Source organism: Jaculus jaculus, unplaced genomic scaffold (assembly GCF_020740685.1).
Source record: "Jaculus jaculus isolate mJacJac1 unplaced genomic scaffold, mJacJac1.mat.Y.cur mat_scaffold_185_1_16352_arrow_ctg1, whole genome shotgun sequence".
Classification (NCBI taxonomy): domain Eukaryota; kingdom Metazoa; phylum Chordata; class Mammalia; order Rodentia; family Dipodidae; genus Jaculus; species Jaculus jaculus.
In genome coordinates this window covers 1-16,959 of record NW_025423442.1, presented here as the reverse complement: position 1 = coordinate 16,959, position 16,959 = coordinate 1, and the positions used below count along the sequence as shown (strand labels likewise).

The window sequence follows — 16,959 nt, the reverse complement described above, 5'->3', positions numbered from 1 at the left end:
AATCAAATGTCCGGGTTCCTTAGGTTTCATAGACAACTGCTTAACACATCTGAACTAAGTGCACATATCCTGTTTTATGGATATACTGTAATCCTGTGTTATAAGTATACTATAATTTATTGTTAGATATTAGATTGTTGCAGTGTGTATTACAGAGATTAGGGACTTGTTTTTTTTTTTTCCTTTGGGAAACAATATTAAAAATAAAATTATCGCCTTTATTGCTGAGAGTTCAAGGCCACCCTGAGACTACATAGTGAATTCCAGGTTAGCCTGAGCTAGAGTGAGACCCTACCTCGGAAAACCAAAATAAATAAATAAAATAAAATTATGGATTGGAAAGATGGCTTGGCAGTTAAGCAGTTGCCTATGAAACCTAAGGAACCCGGTTTGAGGCTCGAGTCCCCAGTACCCACATAAGCCAAATGCACAAGGTGGCACATGCATTTGGGGTTCGTTTGCAGTGGCTGGAGGCCCTGGTGCACCCATTCTCTCTCTCTCCCTTCCTCCCTCCCTCTTTGCCACTTTCTGTCTGTCTGTCCATCTCAAATAAATAAAAATTATTAAAAAAAATAAAATAAAATTTTAGATGGAATGCATACATGAGTTTAAGGTTTTTGACATGTATTGTCCAATTGTCCTCAAGAAAGGGTATGTGAGCGAATGCTCTTCTTTTTTCCTAGTTCTGAAGCTCCACAGTACGATGACTCAGGCAGAAATCAAGCTGTGCTCGTTGTTGCTGCAAGAGCATTTTGGCGAGATTGTAGAAAAAGTTGGAGTCCACCTGATCAGAACTGGCAGCCAGCCACTTAGAGCAATTGCCCATGACACAGGGACGTCACTGGATCAGGTACGTTCAGAGAATGTAAATTTGCTCTCTTTGTTTTTTTATTTTTTTGGTTTTTCAAGGTAGGGTCTCATTCTAGCCCAGGCTGACCTGGAATTCACTGTGGAGTCTCAGAGTAGCCTTGAACTCACGGCGATCCTCCTACTTCTGCCTCCTGAGTGCTGGGGCTAAAGGCGTGTGCCACCACAGCTTTTAAGTTTGCTCTCTTTAATTGCTATTTATTTATTTGACTGAGAGAGAATGGGTGCACTGGGACTCAGGCCACTGCAAATGAACTCCAGACGCATGTGCCCCCTTGTGCATCTGGCTTACATGGGTCCTGGGGAATCGAACCTGGGTCCTTTGGCTTTGCAGGCAAACACCTTTACTGCTAAGCCATCCCTCCAGCCCCTCTTTAATTTCTCTCTTAATTTCCTCCACCTGCCTTCTCCTTTCCCTAGAAAGCAGGAGGAGAGAAAGCCTGCCCTAGGAAAGAGGATTGTCTCAAAGCAGTCCTAGCTCATTGTGGCCTTGTCAGTCAGTCTGTGCCGCCCTTATTTATTCTCAGTGAGTCTGCTCATCCCAGTGCCACCTTTAAGGACTGAGACTGAGAGGAGGACAGGGCACGGGGATGTGAGATGTAAAGATCGGGGCTAGCGCTGGGGTTCACTTGGCAGCGGGCTGGCCTCGCACGCTGGCAGTCCAGGGCTTCCGCCCCCAGCACCATGTGGGATCGGCTGCAGTGGCACCTGCTTGTATGCCCAGTACTTGAGTAGAGATAGGAGTGTCAGAAGTTCAAGGTTGCCCTCAGCCACATAAGTTCAAGGCCAGACCGGCCTACATGAGAGCCTGTCTCAAAGAAGAGAAGGGGCTGTCAGGATAGCTCAGTCAGTAAAGTACTTGCCTTGTGAGCCTGAGGATCTGAGTTTGATCCCCCAAAAGCCACGTGACAATGCTAAGTGTGCCAAATGGTGTGCTCACAGCCCCCGTGCTGGGGAGCAGAATCGGGAAGACCCTGGGGCTCACTGACTAGCCAGTCTAGTGCACTGCAGGCCAGTGAGAGGCCTTGTCTCAACAAAATGTAGACAGCCTTCCTGAAGATGCCACGCTGGCTGGTCCTCTGGCCTCCACGCACACCCTACACATTTGAACACCCACACACGTTAAAATTTTATTTCATGCTCAGTAAGCTGTTGGACAAAAAAATTCTCAGTGATAATGAATCCAGGTCTTTCCTCTCTTTCTTTCTGAACCTATCTAGGTGAAGAAAGCCCTTTGTGTTCTCATCCAACATAACCTGGTGGTCTACCACGTTCATAAACGTGGTGTGGTGGAGTATGAAGCCCAGTGCCACCGGGTGCTGCGAATGCTCAGGTATCCCCGGTACATCTATACCACCAAGACTCTGTACAGTGACACCGGAGAGCTGATCGTTGAGGAGCTGCTGTTAAACGGCAAAATGACGATGTCAGACGTGGTGAAGAAAGTGGCAGACCGACTCACAGAGACCATGGAGGGTCAGTCCTGAGGCTCTAGCCACTAGCGAAAGCACAGGCTGGCTGGCGACTGGGTTTGCTTAGGCATCTCCCCTGTGTTTGCCTCCTGTTGTACAGATGGCAAGACCATGGACTATGCCGAGGTGTCCAGCACGTTCGTGCGTCTGGCAGACACACACTTCGTCCAGCGCTGCCCCTTTGCGCCCATCACCGACAACTCAGACACTGGACCACCACCACCTGCCCCCACCCTTGTCATTAATGAAAAGGACATGTATCTGGTTCCTAAACTGAGCTTGATAGGTAAGGGACTTTGACTCTGACTGTGACTTGATGGGTAAAGTTTTTTTGTTTGTTTGTTTTGGTTTTGGTTTCTTGAGGTAGGGTTTCATTCTAGTCCAGGTTGACCTGGAATTCACTCTCTATTCTCAGGGTGGCCTCGAACTCACAGCCTACCACCACACCTGGCTTTTTTTTTTTTTAGACACAGAATGGGAACACCAGGGTCTCTAGCCATTGCAAACAAATTCCAGACACATGTGCGACCTTGTGCATCTGGCTTTGCGTGGGTACTGAGGAATCGAACCTAAATTGTTAGGATTTGCAGACAAGCACTTTAACCACTGAACCCCCTCTCCAGCCCCCATACTGAGTTTTAGACGATGTCATCATTGACTTGAATTTCTTACAGCTCTGTAGCCTCCTAATAGCTCTGGCCCAGAGGTAGCTATATCTGTCTGTGGGTTAGAGATGCTTGATTTTTTTTCCTGTCATCATGCAATTTATAGCCTAATTATGTATTGGTTTTTATGTTATGTCAGGAAAAGGTAAAAGAAGATTGTCTGATGAAGATGCCAGTGGAGAGCCCAAGGCCAAGAGACTAAAACATACAGATAACAAGGAGGTAATGGGACTTCCCGATTAGAGTCCTCACCCTAAAGCAGGGCAGACATGGCACTCAGATAAGCACCAGGCGACTGTAAATGCTGCTCCCGAGCTGAGAAATAGTGGGTTGTAAACCTTGTCTATGTGAAGAGAGAGCTCCATTACCACCTCCCTTCAAAGGTTTCACTTACTTCATTCACTGAACATTGGCGACAATTTATGCAGAAAAGTTGGGAAGGAAGCCTTCTTACATAAGACAGTGTCCTAAAAGGGGGGCTGGAGGAGGCTGGGATATAGCTTAGTTGGTAACATGCTTGCCTCACAAGTATGAGGACCCTGAACCCAGGTAAAATTGCTGGGCATAGTGGCAAGTGCCTGGAATCCCAGTGCTACAGAAGTAGAGGCAGGGGATTCCTGGGGCTCACAGGCCAGCCAGCTTAGCTAAAGTGGTGAGCTGTAGGTTCAGCAAGAGCTTGTCTCAAAAATAAGTCAGAGGGCCAGAGAGATGGCTTAGCAGTTAAGTGTGATTCCTGCACAAGCATGGAGTCCTGAAGCTGCAAGTTCAAATCTCTAGATCCTGTATAAACAGCCGGCACCTGGCAAGTTCTGGAAACAGTAAAGAGACTTTAGCACAAAAACAGGATCAGGACAGGCATGGTGGCACATGCCTTCAATCCCATCACTTGGGAGGCTGAGATAAGAGGATCATTGTGAGTTCAAGGCCAGCCTGAGACTTAATTCCAGGTTAGCCTGGGCTGGAGCAAGATCCTGTCTTAAGAAAAAACCAAGGAGCAAAGAAGTGGACACGTGATCCTGATGTCCCACTCTGGCCCCACATAAGCAGTCCTGCTGCCGGCCTGCCTAGGCTGCACTTCATACGCCACCACACGCCATACTGCGCCACACGTACTAAGGAAATAAATACATGCGGGGCGTGGGTGGCACTCACCTCTAACCCTAGCACTCAAGGAGCTGAGGTAGGAGGATCACCATGAATTTGGAGTCAGCCTGGTGCTACAGAGTGAATACCAGTACATGACTTCGGCCCCTGCACTTGCCTCCGCACATGAACACAAATACATGTGCACACCACATATACTGCACCAAAAAAAAGAAAGAGGGCTGGAGAGATGGTTTAGCCATTAAGCGCTTGCCTGTGAAGCCTAAGGACCCTGGTTCCAAGCTCGATTCCCCAGGACCCACTTTAGTCAGATGCACAAGAGAGCGCATGCATCTGGAGTTCATTTGCAGTGGCTGGAGGCCCTGGCACGCCCATTCTCTATCTGCCCATTTCTCTCTGTGTCGCTCTCAAATAAATATTTTTTTAAAACTTCATGTTGAAAATGTCCAATTATGTCATATGCTTTGAAAAAGTCAAACAAGCTTAGACCCAAGATCTGGACTGGAAAGTATCTTTGAACACAGCCACAAGGAAGCCCTTAGGGACACTGGTGACATTTCACTGGAATGCCAGTGGTGACTTTCACTTCAGTGCTGTGGTGGACATAGACTGAGTAAACCCTGATAGGGAGACTTTAGGATATACAGTTAGCTAGGGGAGGGCAACTCCAAGCAAGTTATCTGTGATGGAAAGGAAAAGAAAGGGGAACATGGGCTTGAGGAGAATTTAGAATGAAAGAGGCTGGAAAAGTGAAGGTGCCACAATAAAGAAGGAGAGACTGACCAAGTAGAAGGATCAATATGAGTTCAAGGCCAGCCTGGAATTACGAGTGAGACCCTACCTTGGAAAAAACAGAAAAGGAAGACTTGGAGGGGCAAGAAGAAAACTATGTGGCACACACCTTAAATCCCAGCCCTTGGGAGGCAGAGGTAGGAGGATCACCATGAGTTCAAGGCCACCCTGAGGATCGATAGTGGATTCCAGGTCAGCCTGGATTAGAGGGAGACCATGCCTTGAAAAAACAAACAGAAAGAAATTCAAAGAAATCTGAATCCCTGAGAATCATGAGAGGACAAGATCTAGAATACTAGTGTGGGCATCGACCTTAGCTTTCACAAAAATGAGGAGCATCTTCCACCAGCCTAGAAAGGAGTGGGAATATGGAGGGAGGGAAGATGGTGAGGATGTGTGCACTAAGTTCAACAGGTTCTGGCCTGATGACTTCTGTGGAGTCCCAGGCGAGTCATCTGCTGACAGTAAGGAGGGAGGAGTCAGGTGAGAGACGTGAAGGTAATAGAGAAGATGTAAACCAGAAAGATTAAGATGAGTGCAGAGAGGAGCTTGAAACAGATTTGTACAGATACTAACTCACATGCTTAAGTGATTTTTTAAACCAGTTTGGTTGCAACATATAGGAAAAGAAATGGGGAATGTTGAATTTCAACTCACCAGGAGACTGCACTGTAGTTAAATGCTTCTCTCTGTTCCTTTTTCTCTCCCTCAGCCCATTCCAGACGATGGGATTTATTGGCAGGTCAACCTTGACAGATTCCACCAACACTTCCGCGATCAGACTATCGTGAGTGCGGTTGCCAGCCGGATGGACCAGGTACTGTGTAAGCGGGTCAGCCAGTGGTCAGCGGGAAATAAGATCCTTAGCCGGAGCCGACACGGCCACCATGAGCTCTGAGTTCCAGCATCCTTTTCAAATGCAGACCAGCAGCGAGATTGCGAGGACTGTGCTCCGGATGAGTGAGATAACCACTCCCTCTTGTGCCCCCTACACCCAGCCGCTCTCTTCCAATGAGGTAAGTGCCGCGGTTTTGTGCCAGGTCCCTGACAGACTTGGATAGACTTTAACAAGTATGACGCCTAGAGCCTGGGGTTAAGTGGAGGCCTGTGCCTTAAAAGAAAAAGGTTGCCATTTGAGCTGGAGCAAGGATTTGAGTGGTAAGCCCTCAAGTGCCTCTTCCTTCCTTTCTTTTTTGTTTTTGTTTTTCAAGGTAGGGTCTCACTCTAGCCCAAGCTCACCTGGAATTCACTATGACTTTAGGTGAATTCACTGGGTTGCCTTGGACTCATGGTGATCCTCCTACCTCTGCCTCCCAAGGGCTGGGATTTAAGGTGTGTGCCAGATAGTTTTCTTCTTGTCCCTCCAAGTCTTCTTTTTTTGTTTTTCCAAGGTAGGGTCTTCCTCTCTTTATTTGGTTTTCCAAGGCAGGGTCTTATTGCAGCCCATACTGACTTGGAACTCATTTTGTAGCCCCCAGTTAGCCTTCCTTGGCCTCTCAAGTACTGGGATTAAAGGTCAGAACCACCATGCCTGTTTCTATTTTTTTTTTAACTTACTACATTTTTCTGATGACCAAAGTGGTTAATTATGGCCTATATGCAAATAGCTGCAATTCCACACACTTTCAGGAGTGGCAAAAATCTGTCTGCTTGTAGCTGGAGGTTACGTACGGGTATATGCAGTTGTCACTCCTCATCGAGTGACTTACCGCCTCTGTGCTTTCTGTGACCTGTAACACATCTGAACTAAGTGCACATACGTACGTGTCTAGAGACAGAACTAGAGAGATGGCTCAGTGGTTAAAGTGCTCACTTACAAAGCCTGCTGGCCTGTGTCAGTCACCAGCGCCCACGTAAGGGTGGATGCAAAGTGACGCCAGTTGCACCAGTGGCAATGGGGGGCCAGAGCCAGGAGACTCTGAAGTCTGCAAGACAGCCAGACTGACATTTCCTTGAAGTCTAGCAGCTTGTTTGCTGCGGCAATACACTTGTCCCAAAGAAAATAGAGACCCTGCCTCAAAAAAAGAAAACAAAAAAAGAGCCTAGACTAGACACATCTAAGTAGTCCTTTGGTCGCCACACATGCGCTATGGTATATATGCACACACACACAAATAAATCTGTGTGTGCATGAGCGCACATGGTTTTGTTTTGACGTAGGGTGTCACTGTAGCCCAGGCTGACCTGGGACTCACTCTGTAGTCCAGGCTGGCCTCAAGCTCATTTCCATTCTCCTACCTCAGCCTCCCAAGTGCTGGGATTCAAGGTGTGCACCACCACTCCTGACCATGCACCACTTTGAATCTGGCTTTAGGTGGGTATTGGGGAATTGAACCTAGACTATCAGGCACTGTCAGCAAAGTGTCTTTAACTGCTGAGCCATCTCTCCAGCCCCTGTTCTGTATCTTAATTCAGACCTTTTCAGTATGTGTGCTGCTGAAGTGAACACATATTCAGATCTTTTTATTACACATCATCTAATACATATATAAATCTGTATTTAAAAAAATTTTTTGTTTACTTTTATTTATTTATTTGAGAGTGACAGAGAGACAGAAAGAGGCAATATATTTATATAGAGAGAATGGGCGCACCAGGGCCTCCAGCCACTGCAAATGAACTCCAGGTGCATGCGCCACATTGTGCATCTGGCTTACGTGGATCCTGGGGAATCGAGCCTCGAACCAGGATCCTTAGGCATCACAGGCAAGCTGAGCCATCCCTCCAGCCCCATTTTTGTATTTTTGAAATCTAAAATTAGGCCATCTTGTTACAGTAATGTTAGCTGTTCTAGGTTCTCGAGCCCATTTTCAGTGTCCCTTTTTGCTCCATAGATCTTCAGATCTCTGCCTGTTGGCTATAACATCTCTAAACAAGTTCTTGATCAGTACCTCACTTTGTTGGCAGATGATCCAGTAAGTCTGTCTTTACATTTTTTGCTTCTGTTGTATTATAATTTTTACTTCTGTCACTGATTCCTAATATTCTATTATAGCCTCTTCTTCATAGTCACCTGGACAATTTCCCAAAAATCATGTCATAGAGCTGTCTGCTTCAGACTCTTGGCCAGACTTGCTGTATCTGAAAGAGAGTCGCTAGACCTTCCACTCATTTAACGCACTGTCTCTCTGTCTCTCTCTCTTTGATAGCTGGAGTTCATTGGAAAGTCTGGCGACAGTGGTGGAGGAATGTTCGTCATCAGTATCCTGACCAGTTATCCCCACAGTCAGGAAGCCTAAGTTAGGAAGGAGAATGGTGACTTGGGAAAGATTTTTGTTTGTTTTTGAGACAATTTCATGTAGGCGTATGCATCTGGAGTTTGTTGGTAGTAACAAGAGGTCCTGGCAGTCCCATAAACACACACACAGGCTGGTCCTTTTTTTTTTTTTTTTTGGTTTTTCGAGGTAGGGTCTCACTGTAGCCCAGGCTGACCTGGAATTCACTATGGAGTCTCAGGGTGGCCTCGAACTCATGGCAATCCTCCTACCTCTGCCTCCCGAGTGCTGGGATTAAAGGCGTGCGCCACCACGCCCGGCTGGCTGGTCCTTTTTTAAAAAAAAAAAAAAATTTTTATTTGAGAGAGAGAAAGAGGCAGATAAGAGTGTGAGAGAGAATGGGCACATCAGGGCCTCCAGCCAGTGCAAATGAACTTCAGATACATGTGCCACCTTGTGCATCTAGCTTTACATGGTTACTGGGAATCGAACCTGAGTCCTTTGGCTTTGCCAGCAAGTGTCTTAACCACTAAGCCATCTCTCCAGCCCAAGGCTGGTCTTGAAGTCACTATGTAGCCAAGTTTGGCTTTGAACTCCTACCCTCCTGCCTCCACCTCCCAAGTGCTAAGACTATAGGCATGTATCAGAAAAAATTTTGGTAATGCTTGATATACTAAATAGCTGAAAATTATTTAAAAATAAAGTGAATTGATTTTTCTGTGAATTGCTAATAAGCTGCATTCATGCTAAATAATAAGGGCCTTGGATCTGGGTTTGATGGCACATGCCTTTGATCCCAGCAACTTGGGAAGCAGAGGTAGGAGAATCACTGAGTTTGAGACGAGCCTGGGGCTACAGGATGAGTTCCAGGTCAGCCTGGGATAGAGTGAGACCCTACCTGGGGGAAAGCAGAGGGGGAGGGGTCCTTAGGATAATAGCTCCATAGCATAGAACTTGTTCAGCATGTGCAAGACCCTGCGTTAGAGCACTTGTGCCAGAAGAAGAAAATAAAAAAGGAAAGGAAAATGAAGGAGGGGAAGAAAAGAAAGAGAAGGGGAGAGTCTGCTGTGGTGGTGCACAGTTGTAATCCTAGCATTCTGGAGGCTGAGGCAGGAGGGTTAGAAACTTAAGGTTATCCTGGGCTACATATCAAAACCCTGTCTCAAAAGCACAAAAAAAAGAAATTAGATCACTTACCTAGCCAGGTGTGGTGGTGCACACCTTTAATCCCAGCATTTGGGAGGCAGAGGTAGGAAGATCACCTGGAATTCAAGGCCACTCTGAGACCACAGAGTGAATTCCAGCTCAGTCTGGGTTAGAGTGAGACCCTGCCCCGAAAAACAACAACAAAATTGTAAAGGGGGAAGTGGAGGAGGGGGGAATTATCATAGTTTATTGTCTATAAGTATGGAAGCTGTCAATAAACAGGAAAAAAAGAAAACAAAACATTTAACTAAACAAAAGAACTTTTTTTTCTTTTTAAGAGACAGAGATAGAATTGGCGTGCCAGGGCCTAAACCACTGTATTCAAGCGCCAGATGCTTGCGCCACCTAGTGGGCATGTGCGAACTTGCACTTACCTCACCTGTGTGTCAGGCTTACAATGGGATCTGGAGAAATACTCAACATGAGTCCTTAGGCTTCACAGGCAAGCGCCTTAACCATCTCTCCAGCCCCCAAAGAGACTTTTAATTCAACAAATTTTAGTTAAGCAAAACCCTACTTAAGCACCTCATTGATGAAAGTGTTATTTATTTGCACTTGTATCTGTGTTTCTGTGAACATACCAAGACCTCTTGTCAGTGCTAACAAACTCCAGATGCTTGCATCTGGCTTTATGTGAGTACTGAGGAATTGAACCCAGGCTGATTGATAGGCTTTGTAAACAAATGCATATAACTGTTGAGCCATCTCTCCAGCCCTAATTATTATAAGTTTTAGCATCCTTATATGCCATAAATGAAATGTGAAAAACGAATAGCATTTAACTCAATTAGAAACTAATTTAGTGTTGAGCAGATAGTTGAGTCAGTGAAGTTCTTACAAACATGAAGACCTGAGTTTGATCCCCGTCACCCATATAAAATGCTGACCACAGTATGCATGCATGTAATCATTGCACTGGGGAAGCATGGATAAGAAACACATGCGTGTAAGCATGTATATCAAAAATAAATAGCTGGGCGTGGTGGCACACGCCTTTAATCCTAGCAATCCTAGTGATTGGGAGGCAGGTAGGAGGATCGCCCTGAGACTACAAGGTGAATTCAGATCAGCCTGAGCTAAAGTGAGACCCTGCCTCAAAAAACCAAAAAATAATAAGTTAGGGGCTGGAGAAGTGGCTTAACAGTTAAGGCCTGTGAAGCCTAAGGACACAGGTTCAATTCCCAGAGAACCCACATAAGCCAGATACATGGTGGTCCGTGTGTCTGGAGTTTGTAGTGGCTAGAGGCCCTAGTGTGCCCATTTTCCAATAAATAAATAAAAATTAAATTAAAAAAGTAAATTAGGAACTTTATTCTAAGTCTTTAGTCACAGTGATCAGGCTGAAACATTACTGAGAGACCTTAATCCTCTACATATAGACCTTCATAAGGCATTAGCATCCCTAGCCACAGCGACCCTGGAGTCTGTCATACAGGAGAGGTAAGGGGGGGGTTGGACTTGGGCTTAGATACTTCCTGTCCACACCCCATTTCAACACATAGCTTGATTGTTGTAGGTTCACCTTGGAGGCTCTTGTCTCTTTTTTGCTTGTTTTCCAGGGAAGGTTTCACGGTAGCCCAGGCTCACCTGGAACTCACAGTTATACTCCTCCCTCTGCTTCCCCCGTGCTGGGATTAAAGGTTGGCGCCACCATGCCATCATTTTGTTACATTTTTCCACCAGACCAGTCTTAACTCTAAAGCCTACTGCTAATTCCCAGTTGTGAAGTTAACAGCTCTCACTGAGAGCAATACAAGAACTGTGGCATTCAGATGGGCGAGCAGTTGCCCATCGCCCGCCCATGGAGCTGTGGAAGAATTCTAAGTCCTGCTTCTCTCCAGTCCTGGCTCCATGTGTGGCACAGTCACCCGCCCTCCAAGACTAGGAGCTGGAGCTAAGCTGTGTTGGCATGCTGTTTGCATTCTTTGTTCCTTTCCAGATTTGGGTCTCGCTGTGCCAGAATATTCCGTCTTGTTTTGCAAAAGAAACACCTGGAGCAGAAGCAGGTGGAGGACTTTGCAATGATTCCTGCAAAGGAGGCAAAGGATATGTTATATAAGATGCTGTCTGAAAACTTCATTTCGCTCCAGGTAACAAGTGTTACAGTGACTGCGGGCCAGCAAAGCTGCCTGGGGAAAAGAAGGGATCCTGGTCCCCAAACAAATGGCACCTGCATCTCTGAGACAGAAACAGTTATGAACAAAGACACAGCAAACCCTTGAAGGATAATGTAGAGCTTTAACTGGCTTAGTAAGAGAGAACATCGGCTGGAGAGATGGATTACAAGTTAAGGCTCTCACCTGCGAAGTCAGCGGACCCAGGTTCAATTCTCTAGGTCCCACATGAGCCATATGCACATGGTGGTGCATGTGTCTGGAGTTCATTTGCAGTGGCTAGAGGCCCTGATGTGCCTATTCTCCCTCCCTCTTTCTCTCTCTTTCTGTCTCTAATAAATAAGTAAATAATAAAACACTGTGCTGGGCATGGTGGCACACACCTTTAATCCCAGTACTTGGGCGGCAGAGGTAGGATCAGTATGAAGTTTAGGCCACTCTGAGACTGCATAGTGAATTCCAGGTCAGCCTGCACTAGAGGGAGACCCTACCTTGAAAAACCAAAAAAAAAAAAAAAAAAGAGAGAGAAAGGAGAAGAAAGAAAATACCAAGAAATCATCTCCCAGTCACATCTGCCCTGCCCTTCCCACCTCTCTAATCAAATTATTCTTGACCTTTCTTTTTTTAAGTTAATTAATTTATTTATTCTTTGGCTTTTCAAGGTAGGGTCTCCCTCTAGCCCAGGCTGACCTGGAATTCACTATGCAGTCTCAGGGTGGCCTTGAACTCATGGTGATCCTGCTACCTCTGCCTCCTGAGTGCCGGGATTAAAGGCATGCGCCACCACGCCCGGCTTTTTTTTTTTTTCTTTTTTTTTCTTTTTTGAGAGTGAGAGAGAACTTGGCACCTGAGGGCCTCAGCCATTGTAATCAAACCCCAGACGCTTGCGCCACCCAGTGCAACCTTGTGCTTGTGTCACCTTTGTGTGTCTGGCTTATGTAGGATCTGGAGAGTCAAACATGGGTCCTCAGGCTTCTTTGCAGGCAAGCGCCTTAACTGCTAAGCCATCTCCCCAGCCCCCTTGGCCTTTCTTGAAACCTTAAATCTGTACTAGCTTAGCTGTCACCAGCATCTATAGTGTCCCTGTGAAGCAGCGGAATAGACTGCGAGGTAAAAATAGGTTGGATGGGTTTCTGAGTCAGTCACAGTTCTGCCTCATACCTAGTTACATTGATCAAGTTACCTACCATCATTTTTCCCATGTGTAAGATGGTGGTGCGGGGCTGGGAAGATGGCTCAGCTGGTAAAGGCCCTTGCTTGCAAAGCCTGCCCTACTGAGTTCATTTCCCAGGCAGTCCACATAAGCTGAAAGCAAAAAGCAGTACAAGCATCTGGCATTTGTTTACAGTGGCAAAAGGTCCTGGTGCACCCGTACACACACACACGTGCAGATGAGTAAAAATGTTCTTGAAAATGGTGATGAGCTGAGCAGATGGCTCAGCAGTTAAAGGTGTTTGCTTGCAAAGCCTGCTGGGCCAGGTTCAGCTCCCCAGCCACCCACATAAAATAAAGCTGGATACAAAAAGTGGTACAGGGTTGGGGAAATGGTTCGGCACTTAAAGTTGCTTGCTTACAAAGCATGCCAACTAGAATTCAATTCCCCAGTACCCATATAGTTAGATGCACAAAATGGTGCATGCATCTAGAGTTTGTTTGTAGTAGCAAGAGGCCCTGGCATACCCATACTCTCGTAGAAAGTAATTTTTTTAAATTTTTAAAATTTATTTATTTATTTGAGAGCGACAGACACAGAAAGACAGAGGGAGAGAGAGAGAGAATGGGCGCACCAGGGCTTCCAGCCTCTGCAAACGAACTCCAGATGCATGCACCCCCTTGTGCATCTGCCTAACGTGGGACCTGGGGAATCAACCCTCGAACCGGGGTCCTTAGGCTTTACAGGCAAGCGCTTAACCGCTACGCCATCTCTCTAGCCCGTAATTTTTTTTTTAAGTAATGCAAGCGTCCAGTGTTCTTTTGCAATGGTAAGAGATCCTGGCATCCTCATACACACGTGTGCAAATAATAATTTTCAGGTGACGAGTGGTCATATAAGAACAGTATGATCCGGGTTAGTTATTGTGGTGCATGCCTCTGCTTTCAGCATTTAGGAGGCTGAAGCAGGAGATCAGACTGGGCTGTATAGCAGGGTCCAGGCCAGCCAAGGTACACAGTAAAACCGTTCCAAATACTAGTGAGTGCTGTGGAGATCAGACACCTGGCCCAGTATGTATTAGTTGCCTCCTTCTCAACTATCTTTCCTTTCTGTGGACAATAGGAAATTCCTAAAACGCCAGACCACGCCCCCTCGAGGACCTTCTATTTATACACTGTGAACGTCCTGTCGGCTGCCCGGATGCTGCTGCACAGGTGCTACAAGGTGACCCCATGTGGATTTCTCCCTGTTCCCTTGTCACCAGCAAGTCTCGCTCATTGTACTTGAGCTACCTAAATGGGACTATGCGCATTTTGAGTTTTTCTTCTCTTTCCTCAGAGTGTTGCCAACTTGATAGAAAGGAGGCAATTTGAAACCAAGGAGAACAAGTGAGTAGCATTTCTGGTTGAGTCTGTTCCCTTTCTCAGGATGACAAGCCTGACCGGAAGTCTCCTGGAGAAGTGGAGGCAGTGACCCGTGCCCATTCTAGTCGCATTGGGTCATTGGGTTAGGTTGACATAACTTACGTTATCAGTTTGTGCTTGTGGAAAATAGCCCCAACAAGGTAATTTTTCAGGAGCTGGGCATGGTGGCTGAAGCCTTTAGTCCTAGCACTTGGGAGGCAGAGGTAGGAAGATCACTTTGAGTTCAAAGCCAGCCTGGGACTACAGAGTGAGTTCCAGGTCAGCTAGGCTAGAGTAAGACCCTGCCTTTAAAAATTATTATTATTATTATTATTATTTCAGGTTCTACTTATTAGAAACTTCAAGTACAATTGAGAGACAGTAAAGATTTCAGAAATGAAATTATACATATTTCTGGATGTGGTTACACATGCCTTTAATCCCAGCACTTAGGAGGCAGAGGTATGAGGATTGCTATGAGTTTGAGGCCAGCCTGGGCTACAGTTGAGACCCTACCTTAAAAAAAAGAAAGAAAGAAAGAAGAAAAGCAGCCGGGCGTGGTGGCGCACGCCTTTAATCCCAGCACTCGGGAGGCAGAGGTAGGAGGATCACCGAGAGTTCAAGGCCACCCTGAGACTACACAGTGAATTCCAGGTCAGCCTGAGCCAGAGTGAGACCCTACCTCGAAAAACAAAAAAAACAAACAAAAAAAAAAAAATTAAAAAGAAAGAAGAAAAGCAAAGCCAAGCCAGGCCTGGTGGCTCACACCTTAAATTGCAGCACTCAGGAGGCAGAGGTAGGAGGATCTCGGTGAATTCGAGGCTACCCTGAGACTACATAGTGAATTCTAGGTACCCTGAGCTAGAGTGAGACCAGAAAAAGAAAGGAAGAAAACGAAGTGAGATCATACGTAATTTCAGTTTATAGAAAACGTCTGTAGATAAAACATGGTAAAGAGAAGCACTGTGCTTGAGAAATGAATGGCAAGAGGATCTCCCAGGAGCATGCCTCAGAGTTCTGTTTGTCCGATAGGCGTCTGCTAGAAAAGTCTCAGAGGGTCGAAGCCATCCTTGCATCGATGCAGGCCACAGGAGCAGAGGAGGTGCAACTGCAAGAAATAGAGGAGATGATCACAGCCCCTGAGCGCCAGCAGCTGGAGACGCTGAAACGCAATGTCAACAAGTAAGCATGTGGTTTCAGACCTCTCCTTCAAATTTCCTTCCAAACAAACCCATCCTGGTGACCCAGAGCTCTTCCAGTATAACTTAAGCAAACCTGAACTCACCACCATGTTCCCCGGCTTAATTAACAGAAGTTAATCCACCTGTTTTCGAAAATCAGTAATTCTGAAACATCATCAGTTCTCTTCTGTGCCTTTATTCTGTTCTTGATTAAGGATTGAACCATTTCCCCAGCCCCTTGTTTAGGTTTTTAAGTGGGGGAGTGAGGTGGCTTTGTTTTGACCCAAAGTTTTATGTACCTAGTCTGGCCTTGGACTCGATTCTTCCTACTACCTCCCAGGTGTCGGGATTAGAGCCATGCATTACCAAAACCAACTGAGGTGATACAGTAATCTCTTCTATTGACAGTATAGAGACAGAATTTGTTGTTGACAGAGACTCACAGTTTCATGGCAGCCTGTTTCCATCTCTTTATTCCTTACTACTCCCTTGACAAGGATTGTGTTGAATCTGTAGATTTGCTTTTGGGAAAATACTACTGTCTGAACAGTATTGCCTCTTCCACCTCATGAATATGAGAGGTGATCCACTTACTTAGGTCTTCTTTATTTCTTAATTTCTTTCAAAAATGTATTACTGAAGCCGGGCGTGGTGGTGCACACCTTTAATCCCAGCACCTGGGAGGCAGAGATAGGAGGATCGCTGTGAGTTCAAGGCCACCCTGAGAATATGTAATGAATTCCAGGTCAGCCTGGACCAGAGTGAGACCCTACCTTGGAAAATACAAACAAACAAACAAACAAACAAAAAGCTTTTCTGTGGATAAGTCTTCCACCTGTTTTATCAAATTTAATTCCAGGTTTTGTTGTTTTTTTTTTTTTTACTTTAGTGTTTTCTTATTTTTGGATCATTCATTGCTAAAGAAAAATTATTTTTTGTGTTTCTATTTTAATATTTTTTAAAATATTTTTTTTGAAGCAGGGCCTCATGCTAGCCCAAAGTGACCTGGAACTCACTCTCTAGGCCCAGGCTGGCCTTATTCTCAAGTTGATCCTCCTACCATAGCCTCCTGAGTGCTGGGACTACAGGTGTGCACCACCATGTCCGACTGTATTTTGATTTTGTATCCTGCAAGTTTGCTCAATTTATTAAATTCTAATAGCTTTTTGTGGATGACATCTGAGGTTGTCCTCTGGCCTGTGAATACACACATGAGCATTGTGTAAGCACATGAGTGTGTGAGCCAAAAAAAAAAAGATAACCTAACTGTTCTCCATGGCCACACCCATTCTAACCTCTAATCCTGAATATACTAATGAGCAGTCAGACTGGACAAATGCTTTCACCTTTTCCCTCAGGTTAGATGCCAGTGAGATCCAGGTGGATGAAACCATCTTCCTGCTGGAGTCCTACATCGAGAGCACCATGAAAAGACAGTGACTCCGAAGCAGCTGGGCGGGTCCAGCTCAGAGCCTGCGTGTGCGTGCGAGGCAAGGGCTCGACCACTGAGCTATGTCCCCAGCCACAGAAGCAACATCTTTGTCAGAAGGTCTGGGAGGGCCTGGGAAAACAGCTCAGCAGTTAAAGATACTTGCTTGCAAAGCCTGCTGGCCCAGTTCAAGTCCCACGTACCCAGTAAAGCCAAATGCACAAAGTGGCACATGCATCTGGAATATGTTTGCAATGGCAAGAGACCTTGGTGCGCCCATACTAACCACCACCACCCCCAATAAATGAACTTTTTAAAAGGTTTTGTACTGAAACCCACTCCACGCCCCTACTCAGGC

At 45.9% G+C, this 16,959-nt stretch overlaps 1 protein-coding gene and 2 long non-coding RNA genes across 4 annotated transcripts; 1 reads left to right on the top strand and 2 right to left on the bottom strand.

The window, feature by feature from the left end:
• The first annotated feature begins 682 nt into the window (after positions 1–682).
• Polr3c (RNA polymerase III subunit C) lies at positions 683–16,953 on the top strand. 2 transcript variants are annotated; one of them, XM_004659094.2, is made up of 14 exons: positions 683–850; positions 2,088–2,343; positions 2,440–2,625; positions 3,144–3,226; positions 5,613–5,717; positions 5,824–5,916; positions 7,735–7,815; positions 8,050–8,101; positions 10,701–10,761; positions 11,261–11,411; positions 13,711–13,812; positions 13,927–13,976; positions 15,024–15,173; positions 16,531–16,953. In XM_004659094.2, the coding sequence occupies exons 1-14, from the start codon at positions 704–706 to the stop codon at positions 16,610–16,612; spliced, it is 1,599 nt and encodes a 532-aa protein (XP_004659151.1). In that variant the 5' UTR covers positions 683–703; the 3' UTR covers positions 16,613–16,953. The 2 variants fall into 2 exon arrangements, with proteins under 2 accessions (XP_004659151.1, XP_044997158.1); XM_045141223.1 differs by having other exon boundaries at positions 5,806–5,916.
• LOC123457265 lies at positions 10,609–12,740 on the bottom strand. Its single transcript, XR_006634958.1, has 2 exons — positions 12,623–12,740; positions 10,609–11,349 (listed from the first exon to the last, which is right to left on the bottom strand). It is a non-coding gene; the product is annotated as an uncharacterized LOC123457265 (long non-coding RNA).
• Positions 14,891–16,793, bottom strand: LOC123457264. Its single transcript, XR_006634957.1, has 2 exons — positions 16,519–16,793; positions 14,891–15,099 (listed from the first exon to the last, which is right to left on the bottom strand). It is a non-coding gene; the product is annotated as an uncharacterized LOC123457264 (long non-coding RNA).
• Positions 16,954–16,959: the final 6 nt, after the last annotated feature.